At 47.6% G+C, this 14,171-nt stretch overlaps 1 protein-coding gene across 1 annotated transcript in view; it reads right to left on the bottom strand.

Moving 5' to 3' along the window:
• The window catches only part of SLC25A33 (solute carrier family 25 member 33), a 34,376-nt gene that overhangs the window by 16,880 nt on the left and 3,325 nt on the right, over positions 1 to 14,171 (bottom strand). The window contains exon 2 of the mRNA XM_003127538.7: positions 2,926 to 3,105. Within this exon, the coding sequence (XP_003127586.5) occupies positions 2,926 to 3,105 (180 nt within the window). The remainder of the gene's footprint in view (positions 1 to 2,925; positions 3,106 to 14,171) is intronic.

Here is a 14,171-nt window from a genome sequence, read left to right as displayed (position 1 = left end):
GAGCGTATGGATAGAAATACAGCAGGAAGAAGGGAGGGAGTGTGAAGGCAGGGCTCCGTTTTAAACGCAGGGGCAGTGCCAGGCCTCCCTGCAAAGGTGAGGCTGAGAGGCAGCCATGCAGACACAATGTCCAGCACAGAGGCCCTGCTGTGGAATGTTCCAACGTTCCCGTCTTTTAAAGGGACAGTAAGGAGCGGACATGCCGAGGAGCTGAAGTCCAGGGAGTGACGCGGGGTGACCACCACCTGGAGACCGGTGGCCTCAGGGACAGCTTTGGCTTTTCACCTGCAGGGAGCGGGCAGGCCTTGGAGGCCCCTGAACAGAGGTTCTCTGGCTGCTCCCCTAAGAAGAGCCTGAGTACGGGGTGGCGGGGGTGAGGTCTCAGGCCAGACCAGCCAGGCACGCGGGCTGTCCCCTGCGGGGCGTGAGCACTGCTGATGCTGTAAAAGACGGAGAGGCCTTTTTCTCTGGTTTCCTTTGTAGTAAACAATTACCCCAAATGGGGGGAAATGCAGGAGAGAGAGACCTGCTGGAGACAGAGAGACAGATCCTCGAGACGGAGAACAGGCATCCTGCAAATGCTCACCTAGAGAAAGCCTCCCTGACCTCAGGGGCTCGGCCCCGGTGACACCCGAAGCTCCGGCCGATGCACACATACCGTGCCAGGTGCGCAAGAGGAAGTTCCCCTCGGATGCGAGCAGAGTCGGCAAATGACCTCTGTGTTTCAGGATGCCCAAAGCACTTGAGTTCCTCAGAAGAAAGGTGTCATTTGAGACACTGGTAGTGACTAGACTTATAAAAAGGCGAGCCAGGCTGGGGGGTCTTCAGAGCCATGTTTTGGGGGGAAGCGGGCTTAGCTCCCTCCTTCCTGAGAGCCAAGCGTGCCACCCGCCTTGGAGCTTCCGCCTTCCTGGGCCCAGCCCTGACCTGCCTTCTGCCCTTTTTGTCTCTACTCCTCTTCTCCTGTTTTGAGTTAAAAATTAAAATAAAAAAAAAAAAGATTCTGGAGTTTCCGTGGTGGCTCAGCAAGTTAAGAATCCGACTGGTATCCATGAGGACGTGGATTCCATCCCTGGCCTCGCTCAGTGGGTGAAGGATCTGGCGCTGCCACAAGCTGTGGCATAGGTCACAGATGTGGCTTGATCCCAAGTTGCCGGGTCTGTGGTGTAGGCCAGAAACTGTAGCTCCGATTCGCCCCCTAGCCTGGGAACTTCCATATGCTGTGGGTGTGGCCCTAAAAAGATCAAAAAAAAAAAAAAAAAAAAAAAGACCATTTTACTAATAATTTTACTGATAAATATCACAACTTTTCTATAAATGTAAAACTATTTCCAAATAAATAGAAAAAAATTACAACATTTTGTTTCCCTATTACTTCCTTTTTTTTTTTTTTTGTCTTTTTGCCATTTCTTGGGCCGCTCCCTCGGCATATGGAGGTTCCCAGGCTAGGGGTCGAATAGGAGCTGTAACCACCGGCCTACGCCAGAACCACAGCAACGCGGGATCCGAGCCACGTCTGCAATCTACACCACAGCTCATGGCAACGCTGGATCCTTAACCCACTGATCAAGGCCAGGGATTGAACCTGCAACCTCATGGTTCCTAGTTGGATTGTTAATCACTGCGCCATGATGGGAACGTCCCCTATTACTTCCTCTTAACATATTCACAACACTTCTCTTATGCAATTAAATTTTTTTTTTTTTTTTTGCTTTTTAGGGCCACATCTGAGGCATATGGAGATTCCCAGGGTAGGGGTCAAATCAGAGCTACAGCTGCCACAGCCACATGGGACCCGAGCCACATCCATGACCTACACCACAGCTCACAGCAACGCCGGATCCTTAACCCACTGAGCAAGGCCAGGGATTGAACCCGCATCCTCATGGATACTAGTCGGATTCGTTTCTGTGGGGCCACAGCGGGAACTCCTCAACGAAAATTTTTTTTATTTCATTCTACCATGCCAGAGCTTTTTGGCAGCCCTCAAAAGATTTTGGGCAAGAGCAATACTTTGATGCAAAAATTTAAACATGGGAGTTCCCATTGTGGCTCAGTGGTTAATGAATCTGACTAGGAACCATGAGGTTGTGAGTTCAATCCCTGGCCTCGCTCAGTGGGTTAAGGATCTGGTGTTGCCGTGAGCGGTGGTATAGGCTGCAGACTTGGCTCGGATCCCGAGTTGCTGTGACTCTGGTGCAGGCCGGTGGCTACAGCTTCTATTCGACCCCTAGCCTGGGAACCTCCATATGCCGCAGGAAGCGGCCTAAGGAATCGCCAAAAAAAACAAAACAAAACAACAAAAACACATGGATTTTTGGTTTGCTTTGTTCAGTTTACTTTAACTGTCCCTGGATCACATGCACAGCATGAGCCCTGAGGCCAAGATAGCAAGGTCAGAGTTCAAAGGTACTGGTACAGAAACCTAATTTTTCTTGTTTTTTTTGGCAGTACCCGTGGCATATGGAAGTTCCCGGGCCAGGGATCAAATCCGAGCCACAGGTGTGGCAACGCCGGATCCTTAAGCTACTGTGCCAGACCCATGATCGAACTCATGCACACAACCCTGGATGCTTAACCTGCTGCACCACAGCAGGAACTCCAGAAATCTAATTCTTAAATTCGGACAGAAGTTCCCGCTGTAGCTCAGAAGGTTACAGACCTGAACAGTATGAGGGTGTGGATTTGACTCCTGCCCTCAAACAGTGGGTTAAGGATCTGGCAGTGCTGTAAGCTCTGGTTCAACCCCAGCCCTAGTCCAGGGGCTGCAAGTACAGCAGTAAAAAGCAAAAAAAAAAAAAAAAAGGACAAAGTCTAGAGAGACAGAATGTCCCATCTGATAGGCCTGATAAACATTCTGCATTGATAGTCGGGGGGTGGGGTGGGGGGGGGGTCCTAATGGCAGGAGTCCAGAACAGAACTTACTTCAGAACCTGTAAGAGTCCAGGTGTCACTGACGTTGGTCTCACCACTCCAGCTCCACTGATGGTCCCCAGATGAACCTGAGGATAATAGACTGTCCGAAGAGCTAACCTTGAAGACTGCAACCTGGTCTTAATGACTTCCAGCGGACAAGTGAAAATAGCACCAACCGTGCCCCCGCACCTGTAAGAAAAGAAATCACAACAGGATCAGAAAAGCTAGACTGCTCTGTACAAAAATGAAATGTGGACTTATATTTCAGTTAACAAAAAAAAAAGAAAGAAAGGTACCTATGTTCATTTCATAATTAGAACACACCAGGAGGTTAAAAAAAAAAACTAACTTGGGAGTTCCCGTCGTGGCGCAGTGGTTAACGAATCCGACTAGGAACCATGAGGTTGCGGGTTCAGTCCCTGCCCTTGCTCAGTGGATTAATGATCCGGCGTTGCCGTGAGCTGTGGTGTAGGTTGCAGATGCGGCTCGGATCCTGCGTTGCTGTGGCTGTGGTGTAGGCCAGTGGATACAGCTCCGATTCAACCCCTAGCCTGGGAACCTCCACATGCCGCAGGAGAGGCCCAAAGAAATAGCAAAAAGACAAAAAAAAAAAAGACAAAAAAAAAAAAAACAAAAACAAAACAAAAAAAAAAACCTAACTTGAAGTTCCATACCTAAAGAGATAACCACTGTTAAATGTTAGCGCATCCCTTAGGCTTTTCGATCTCACATTTTTTGGAATTCCCAACATGGCTCAGTGGTTAAAGAATCCAACTAGGAACCATGAGGTTTCGGGTTCAATCCCTGGCCTTGCTCAGAGGGTTAAGGATCCGGCGTTGTGAGCTGTGGTATAGGTTGAAGACGCGGCTCGGATCCCAAGTTGCTGTGGCTCTGGCGTAGGTAGGCCGGCAGCCGTAGCTCTGATTAGACCCCTAGCCTGGGAACTGCCACAAGCTGTGGTGCAGCCCTAGAAAAGACAGAAAGAAGGGAAAAACAAAACAAAAACAACACTTTTTTCTTCTTATCTAGATATTATGAATGTCTTTCCATGTTGATATATACACCTATGCCATCATTTGTCATGGCTGCATACTATTTCTACCAACGTGTACTATTTCCACCCATTTCTTGTCAGACATTCATGTCATTTCCAATTTCACTCTCATGTTGCAGTGCGTGTTCTAGAAAGGGCATCTTTTCACAGTGAAACAAAATAGTTATTCAGATAACGCTACCATTTTGAACATCAGTGTTTACTACAAGCCAGATTTTTATTAAAATCTGATTAATCTGGATTTCTTGTTCTTCTTTTTTTTTTTTTTTTTTGCTGCCCAGTGGCATATGAATTTCTCAGGCCAGGGATCAGATCCAGTACACAACTGCAACCTATGCTGCAGCAGTGGCAACGCCAGATCCTTACTTAACCCACTGTGCTGGACCAGGGATTAAACCTGTGTCCCAGAGCTCCTGAGACTCTGCTGATAACATTGTGCCAGTGGGAACTCTGGAATCTGCTTTGTATTCCACTGGGAGTTCCCGTGTGGCTCAGTGGTTAACAAACCCAACTAGCATCCATGAGGACCTGGGTTTGATTCCTGGCCTCGCTCAGTGGGTTAAGGATCTGGTGTTGCCCTGAGCTGTGGTATAGGCCACAGACACGGCTCGGATCCTGAGTTGCTGTGGCTGTGGTGTAGACCTGTGGCTATGGCTCCAATGTGACCCTGAGCCTGGCAACATCCATATGCTTCAGGTGCAGCCCTAAAAGACAAAAAGAAAAGAGACAAAAACAAAAAAAGTGTATTCCATTGAAAAAATCAAACTAAAGCTTACTTTTAATAATGACGTTCTTGGGGATTAAAATGAGAAAAATGAATGTAAGATACTTAGTCTGCGAAATAGACTGTTGCTGTGGCTATACTCAATCAATCAGTTTCTACAGCAAAAGAAGGAGGAGGGGGAGGAGGAGGAGGAGGAGAAAGAGAAGAAGAAGAAGAGAAGGAGAAGTCCTTGTATCTCCCTCAGTCAGAACGAATGAGCCATCCCCTGGGATTTCAGGGGCTGCACTGCTTCTGTGGGTCCGCGGGCCCCTAACTACACTTTATAATTTTTCATATTGAAATATTACCTGAATTTAAAATTTAAATATTTTTCTTCTAGACAACCCTATTTATCATAAAATACCTACTTTCATCTTTTAAACAATGAACATACATGAAATCACATGTCTGGCGGACTGGTTACGGATAACAATGCCCTGTATCATCTGTAGCCATCCCTGTGCCACCAGCCACACTATTTGGAAAACAGTGACAACCATGACCTGTGACTCATTCATCTTTGTAGCTCTGGCATTAAGACTCATAGGATCACAAACAATACTTGCTAATAAGAAAAGGAATTATTAAACAGAGATTTCAAGAAAAATACTGTTTAAGGGATCTAAATGTTTGAAAACAGCACTTCCACCTCCCATCACTCGCTGACTCTCCCACCATAGTGGGAGCTCCATGGGGCAAGAGCTGTGTATTTGTGTGTTCTTGCACTTGGTTAGAGCACAGTGCCTGGCAAACAGGTGGTTCAGTAAAAATGATGCAGCACCCAAAAAAAGGGGACAGACTAAAGAGAAGCTCCTGCTGTGGCTCAGAGGGTTATGAACCCACCTAGCATCCATGACGAGGCAGGTTTGATCCCTGGCCTTGCTCAGGGGGTTAAGGATCTGGCATTGCTGTGGCTGTGGTATAAGCCAGCAGCTGCAGCTCCAATTTGACCCCTAGCCCGGGAACTTCCATATGCCATGAGTGCAGCCCTAAAATGGGGGAAAAAAAAAAAAAAAGAATACGGCACCAGCATCTATAACTGGGAGAAGTAACAAGAAGCGAGGGACAGGCCTTGGCAAACACAGAGCACCCAAGTGAGTATCCGCCTTCCCCAGATGTAGGGGCTGGAAATCTGGACGTGAACCCAGCCCCTAGCCCCGACCCTGAGCAAAGGAGTGAAGTAAAATCCCCCAGCCGAATTTTAAAATCAGAGGCCCCTCCGTCTGTAGAGCCGATAACTAAGAGTGAGATAGACACTCTCAGTTTAAATAACAGCACTATTGCCACTGGTTGAATGATTATTTTTTGACAAGCAGTCCATCCTCCAACAAACCTATAAGGTGGCTTATTTAGCTTCAGTTTACCGCGAAGGGCTTGGATGTCGGAAAAAAGAGAATGAAGTGTAGACTGGCTGGAGGAGGGGAAGGAAATAGTGATTTGGAAACCTGCTTTAAGATCATGATGATAATTTACTTTCTTTCTTTCTTTTTTCTTTTTAAGGCCGAACCCGCAGCATATGGAGATTCCCAGGCTAGGGGTCGAATTGGAGCTGTAGCCACCGGCCTACGCCAGAGCCACAGCAACTCGGGAACTGAGTCACGCCTGCAGCCTACACCACAGCTCACGGCCACGCAGGATCCTCAACCCACTGAGCGAGGCCAGGGATCGACTCGAAACCTCATGGCTCCTAGTCGGATTTGTTTCCGCTGTGCCACAATGGGAGCTCCTGATGATATACTTTAAAGGAAGCTATGTTTACACAGTGTTTTCTAAACTCTGGCTGAAGCAAGAGTCACAAGTCAACCGCAAAGCAAGGCAGAGGATCGCAACGAGAATGGGAAGGGAGGTCCTGGCAGGGGGGCCTTGACCTGTGCAACAGCTGTCATTTAACCCTGTCAGATTCTGCAGCGTTGGTATGGGCCCGACCTCACATGGGGAACCTGGGCCTCAATGAGGTCACACACTTCCTCAAAGTCACAAGTGACTTAAGTGTCTAAACTGAAAGCCAAGTCCAGACCCTCCGTCTCCAAAAACATAAAAAAAAAGACAAGAGGTAAAAAAAGAACCGTATTCACACAAATTAAACTGCTCTTATCTATTCCAATAAGAACCATGTGCTTAAAAAAGTACTGTAACTTTTGGGGGGGTCTTTTTAGGGCCACACTCAAGGCACATGGAGGTTCCCAGGCTAGGGGTCCAATTGGAGCTGTGCCAATGGCCTACACCACAGCCACAGCCACGCCAGATTCAAGCCATCTGTGACCTACACCGCAGCTCACGGCAACGCTGGATCCTCGACCCACTGAGCAAGGCCAAGGATCAAACCTGCGTCCTCATGGATGCTAGTCCGATTTGTTTCCACTGAGCCACGACAGGAACTCCCAAGTTTTAAATGTTGGAAAACTTACAAGCTCCAGAGTAAGATAAAGAAACATCTGAAATCAATAACATGACCCAATGTCACTGGAAAAAGAGCTTTGGGTAAATTCTTTCATCAGAAAGTCAATGAGTTCCAATAAGACATGGGTCAACCACCTTTGCTTTTGTCCCCAGGTTAGCAGTGCTCCTTACCGTGGCCAACTGTCATCCAAATCAATGCCACCACTCAGAAGATGGCCTGCTAACACAGTGGACGCCCACGGACAGTGAACTGGTCACCTCCTGGGGGCGGCAAGCCACACTCACTCCAAGGCCCCTGTTACATACTGCGCCCAGGGCAGGGTGTGAAAGGCCCTGGCCTCCTCCAGGGGCAAACTAAGGCCCTCCCAGTGCATCTTCTACACGAAGGATTATGCTATCTCAGAGCATCATGAGAAATAACTGAATACTGGGAAAGCACTGCAAACGGCAGGAGGAAGTAACTGCTCAGTAGTTAAGCGCCTCCTCATCTACCAGGGAAAAAAATCTTAGATGAAAAATACCCAAAGGACAATTTTTTTTTTTTGGCCACACCGATGGCACGTGGAAGTTCCCAGGCCAGGGACTGAACCTGTGCCACAGCTGCAACCTGAGCCACTGCAGTGACAACGCAAGATCCTTAACCTGCCGCACCACCAGAGAACTGCCCCAAAGGATATTTTAAATCATTATGCTGTGCTGGATACAAAATACTCTTCATTAGGAATCCCTGTCATGGCTCAGCGGGTTAAGAACCCGATTAAGTATCCATTAGGGCAAGGGTTTGATCCCTGGCCTTGCTCAGTGGGTTAAAGATCCTGTGTTGCCGTGAGCTGTGGTGTAGGCTGGCAACTATAGCTCTGATTTGACCCCTAGCCTGGGAACTTCCATATGCTGCAAGTGCGGCCCTAAAAAGCAAAAAAAAAAAAAAAAAAAAGAAAGGTTACAGGTGGATTCCATGACTTCCTGGTAACTTTCCGTTTTTCAAATTCAGTCCAGAACTTCAATCTCAAATCTGATTCAAAACTTGCCTCCACCACTGCCAGCTACATGTGTGGCTCGAGGGGACCTGGTCTGCATTTCCACATTTTTTCCCTTCCCTTCCTTTAGGGTTCTCTGTACACGAGGACTAGGAGAGAAGCGGGTTTTCTGCAAATGGTCTTGTTGCAGGTCCACCTGCTGTGTGTTACATACACTGGTATCCTCAGCACACGCTATGAGTCGTGCAAGTGGTACGCGGGCCTCCTTGGGGTGGTTCTCAGTCTCACCAACACCAAGCACCCCCGGATCAGTCCATCGCCCATCTCCCTTCAGCCTTACTTGGCCTGGGGACCTTGCAGGCAGTACCAGGGTCTTTCCCTCCTCTGGTCCCCATGCTCCTCAACATCAAGCCAGTGGGGCCCACCAGTACCCTTCCATGCCCACCACAAGGCACCAAGATTGGCACTCGGTCGGAAGTCACCCCAGGCACACCACCCTGGTTCCTTCTCACCCTGCTGGCCCGGGCTCCCACCTGCAGAAAGCCTCTGGACACAGAGCAAGGGACCCCACCTACAGGCCTCACAACCTCCCTCAATCTACAGCCCAGACCAGCAGGGGCTGGTGACAGGGACAGGGACGGTGACAGTGACAGGAAAAGCCTCTCTCAACACTCCACCTGCCACAGTGCTGGCAACTACAACCTCTCTGCTCTGCATACACAGCCTGGCGTGCAGCAGTCAATGGCAGTCGGGCATCCCACCACCTCCTAAGCCTCAGAGTAGGCTCCTCTGGGTTCAGCAGAGGGCCCTGGTGGCCAAAGCTCAGACAACAGGAAAAGTCCCACTCAACACTGAGTTCTGTGATGACACCGTGTTGGCAACACAGGGTTGGGACATTAACTCAGTCTGACTGGATACCAGTATCTCAGAGCACTCATCCCCAAAGTGAGAGCTATTCTAACAGGTGTGCACGCCAGCCCAGGGCATGAGGAAGAAAACATTAGAGAGCAAAGTTCATCTTATTTAGATGTTCCACTGTTTCATTTGTCTTTTGTGTACAAGATTTATAATATGTATAAAATCAACAGGGTAATTAAACACACATGGGGCTATGCACAAACACTTTAAACACAGGGTTGTGTGCTCAAAGCTTTAAGACTTTCCTAGACCAGTGGTTCTCAACCAAGGCCAACCTGCTCCCACTCCAGTGACATCTGACAGTGTCTGGAGACATTTCTGGTTGCTGAAACTGGGGGACGGGGAGTACTAGCACTTAAGAGGGCAGAGGTCAGGGATGCTGCTAAACATCCTATAATATGCAGGCCACCCGTGACCTCTATAAACAAATAATCATCCGACCGAGGCTGAGAAACCCTGCTAGAGATCAATACAATGGACAATATATTTGAAGGCTGTACAACCCATGTGGCGGCTACCGCTGGTTGCCCCCCAGCGTCCGCGCCCTGCTTCTTCTGTCCCCGATTTCCTCACGTCGTAGAACTCGGATGGGATTAGGCCCATTTCTAGTTTAGCCCGAACTCAGCTAATACCATGCCATCTGTTCAGAGACGGGCGCTTGGTTTGGCCAAAATAAGCAGCACAATTCCCCCGGGAGCAATACTGCTCTGGAGCTGGGTGTGCGTCCAAGATCATCCAACCAGAGTCAAGCTCAAGGCCTGCTCAACGGCAGAGAAACACTGGCAGGTGCTGGGAGCCATCCTGTGTTCATGCGGGGACCAACTCTGGAATCAAGCAGATATTTCTGGAAAGCAGAGCAGTCATCGCGGGGTTCCATGGTAACACGGTTAAGCTGTTTAGGCAAGCCCTCCCCGAAGCCTGCGTTCTCTCTAGAATTCAAGCCAATGTGCCAACAATCAAAAGCCTCCTAAATGAGCCTAGTGGGGGGCGGGGGGGGGGGGGAGTACACCCAAGCCTTTTAAGAAAGTCCTTAAAAGGGTTTAATTATCACCAATGCCAATAGCCTTCCAAACTGTAGTTAGGACTTGTGTTTCTAGTGGCCTACGTTTTTAATAGCTACGAGGAAAATTCCCCGGATATTAATTTCATTTCACTCCTCAAATACTGCTCTAGTGACTGATGCCAAGGCCCCAAACAATTCTCATGGGATATTCCATTCAGCAAAATCATCCAAAGGGCTTGAACAGGGCAGCAGAGAGGCCATGAAGGGCGGTGAAGTTATACACATCTCAGGCCAGTCACAGGAGATACTCTCTGAAATCCATTTGCCTAATTTCCTTTTCTTTTTTTTTTTCTTTTTTTCGGTCTTTTTAGGGCCTCACCCGCAGCATATGGAGATCCCCAGGCCAAGGGTCGAATTAGAGCTACAGCTGCTGGCCTACACCACAGCCACAGCAACTCAGGATCTGAGCCGCTTCTGTGACCTATGCCACAGCTCACGGCAACAATGGATCCTTAACCCACTGAGCAAAGCCAGGGATTGAACCTGCCTCCTCATGGATACCAGTCAGATTCGTTTCTACTGAGCCACAAAGGGAACTCCTGCCTAATTTTCTTTAAAAAAAAAAAAAAAAAAAATTACCTGTATTTTTCTGCAGCATTTCCTTCTTTTATTACCTGTTCCTTTTTCTATAAAAATGCCCCTTCTCTGGAGTTCTGAAGACCCTTCTCCTCATTCTCTATCTTCTCTCATTCTTCCTGCTCAGAACTCAAGTCTCATGTTTATTACATAAAGAGTATTTAACTTTATCTTCACCCACATAGGCCTTGCTTGCTTTTTCTGCCTATGAATTAGGCTCCTCCCCTCCAGTTTATATCAGAACAAAGCCTGACTATTACTATTACAATATATATACTCGGAGTTCCCATCGTGGCATAGTGGTTAACAAATCCGATTAGGAACCATGAGGTTGCGGGTTCGATCCCTGGCCTTGCTCAGTGGATTAAGGATCTGGCGTTTCCCGAGTTGTGGTGTAGGTCGCAGACATGGCTCGGATCCTGCATTGCTGTGGCTCTGGCGTAGGCCGGTGGCTACAGCTCTAATTAGACCCTTAGCCTGGGAACCTCCATATGCTGCGGGTGTGGCCCTAGAAAAGACAAAACAAACAAACAATATATATACTCAACTTTTTTCTACAATCTTCATGTGATTAGAGACAAAGCTTTTAAATCATGCACACAAATGTTTACATTTCAACTGAGTTTCAAGTAACACAGAGAATTTTAAAAATGAGATGTTTTCTTTCTTTTTTTTACGGGCCATACCAGTGGCATATGGAAGTTTCCAGGCTAGGGGTTGAATCACTGCTACAGCCTCCAGCCTACACCACAGCCACAGCAACACCAGAACGGAGCCACATCTGTGACCTACACTGCAGCTTGTGGCAACACCAGATCCTTAATCCACTGAGCAAGGCCAGGGATTGAAATGGCATCCTCATGGACACTAGCAGGGTTCTTAAGCTGCTGAGCCACAACGGGAACTCCCAAAACTAGATGTTTTCAACAAGGACCTGTTTTCTATACGTATAGTCACTCATTTTGGACATGAAAGCCGAGATCAAGAAGCTCTTTATTGCATCTGCTATCCAACTGACAGCACACTGGTTTCCAGACTCACAGCTTACACGCAGCCACAACATGGACTCTACCAGTGATACTGCAGGACACTCTGTGACCTCAATCTTTGGAGCTTTTAGTAATTCCCCCTTTTCATCTGCTAGCTCTACAGTCACTACTTGAAAAAAAAACGAGTGCCTCTTTAGGCATAATTTTCAGGAATGTCTTATTTGAATACCTAGCGAATAAGGCTTAGAAGGGTTTGATTATGCAAATTCTTTATTCACTCGGTAAAAGCAAAATGCATATCTTTTGATGCAGCTAACTATCCTGTAGATGCTATTTTCTATATGCTACCTCATGTAGAAAAAAATTGGGAGTTCCTGTCGTGGCGCAGTGGTTAACGAATCCGACTAGGAACCATGAGGTTGAGGGTTCGGTCCCTGGCCTTGCTCAGTGGGTTAAAGATCCGGCGTTGCCATGAGCTGTGGTGTAAGTCGCAGACGCAGCTTGGATCCTGCGTTGCTGTGGCTGTGGCGTAGGCCAGTGGCTACAGCTCCGATTCTACCCCTAGCCTGGGAACTTCCATATGCCGCGGGAGTGGCCCAAGAAATAGCAAAAAGACAAAAAAAAAAAAAAAAAGAAAAGAAAAAGAAAAAAGAAAAATTCAACTAGCGCCCTGAATAAAAAACTCTATAGTAAAATAAGAAAACAGGAGTTCCTCTTGTGGCTCAACAGTAATGAACCTGACTGGTATCCATGAGGATGTAGGTTTGATCTCTGGACCCTTTCAGTGAATTAAGGATCTGGTGTTGCCATGAGCTGTGGTGTAGGTCGCAGACACAGCTTGGTTCCTGCGTTGCTGTGGTGTATGTAGGGCGGCAGCTATAGCTCCGACTGGACCCCCAGCCTGGGACCCTCCATATGCTGCGGGTGTGGCCCTAAAAAACCAAATAAATAAATATAAAAACCAAATAACTCTGTAGGAGTTCCTTAGTGGCTCAGCAGGTTAAGGATCCAGTATTGTCACTGCTGTGACGTGGGTTCATTCCCTGGCCCTGCAACTTCTGCATACCTTGGACATGCCCCCCTCCCCGGGCCCCAAAAAAGTAGGTGCTCCTACTGTGGTGCAGTGAGTTAATGATCGGCTCATCTCTGTGGTATTTTGCCAGTTTGACCCTTGGCCCAGCACAGTGGGATCCAGCATCACTGCAGCTGTGGCATAGGCAGCAGCTCTGGCTGGGATTCAATCCCTGGCCTGGGAACCTCCATAGGCTGCAGGTATACCCCCAAAAGAAAAAGTGATCACCAGCTGATACAGATTAAATCCTCAGGGACAAGCACGGTCCAGAAGTACACCAGGTGATAGCTGTCCATAATGGGGACATGGTGAATTATGAACATAGATTATTATTTTAAAATCTTTTTCTTTTTGGCAAGAAATAGATTTATTAGGATGGAACGCTTGTGAGAGATGCAAGCGGGCAGGCATGGAGGCTCTGCCTGTTATTTTAAAATCTTAAAGACAGACCTCCTCCCCATTAACATACAGTTTAAAGGCTAGGGAGTATATTTAGTGACAAAACACCATGCCCTAAGCATAAGACCTAAAGCACACAATCCAGGCCATCAGCCTCTAAAGCTAAGGACAGCTTAGTCCCGCTGTTTCAGAGCCTGAGCTATCTCCTAGACGGCCCCCCTGCCGTGCTGCTGCTCTTTCAGTGAGTGAAGGGCACCACCCACGCCACGCAGATGACCCGAACCCCCAGGTCACTCGCTTGGGAAAGGTGAAGGGATTTTTCAGACATAAGACCCAGACACAGAAGGGCCACTTTGGAGGATTTCAGTGTTTTGATCCCTAGCCTGTGACCCTCCATATGCCCAGGGTGGGGCCCTGAAAACAACAAAGGATGTTCAGTTTATATCCACAAAAAATTAGCAATGAGAGATTAGAAAAAAATTACATAATCAGAATAAATTAGGTAGCTCTGTCATAAACTACTAGAACAGCCTCACTGAATTCCTGTCACTAGGCTTGGAAACTGGGTTTGTTTTCTTCACTGCAACCACTTAAAGGTAAGGACTGATTAAGGGCTTACCTTAATTTGCTACCATGCTGTCTTCAAAACTCAACATATTACTAAGAAGGAAGCAGTGTAAACAATGTGGCCCTATTTTAAAATTAACTATGAAATTACATTTGGTCACATATACATACATAGACCTAATTCTAAAGTGCTTGTTTCTAGGCGTCAGTTAGTGTGGTTTTTCTCTTTCTCTTTTGGGGGGGTGGGGGAGGGTGGGGAAGCGCACCCATGGCATGTGGAAGTTGCTGGGCCAGAGATGGAACCCACACCACAGTGGCAACCCAAGCCACTGCAGTAATAACACCAGATCCTTAACCTGCTGTGCCACAAGGCAACTCACTCTTTTTTTCTTTCTTAAGAGCAACACTATATTAAAAAGATGACCATTTCAGGTCAACTTAGGGGCATTTTTGTCTTTGCAAAGAACCCATGAGACT

Source organism: Sus scrofa, chromosome 6 (genome assembly GCF_054392235.1).
Source record: "Sus scrofa isolate SSC_HxYL_T2T_F1_AM1 chromosome 6, Sscrofa_HxYL_maternal_Yorkshire_Landrace_v2.0, whole genome shotgun sequence".
In the NCBI taxonomy this organism is placed as follows: domain Eukaryota; kingdom Metazoa; phylum Chordata; class Mammalia; order Artiodactyla; family Suidae; genus Sus; species Sus scrofa.
This window is presented reverse-complemented; position numbering and strand designations above follow the sequence as displayed.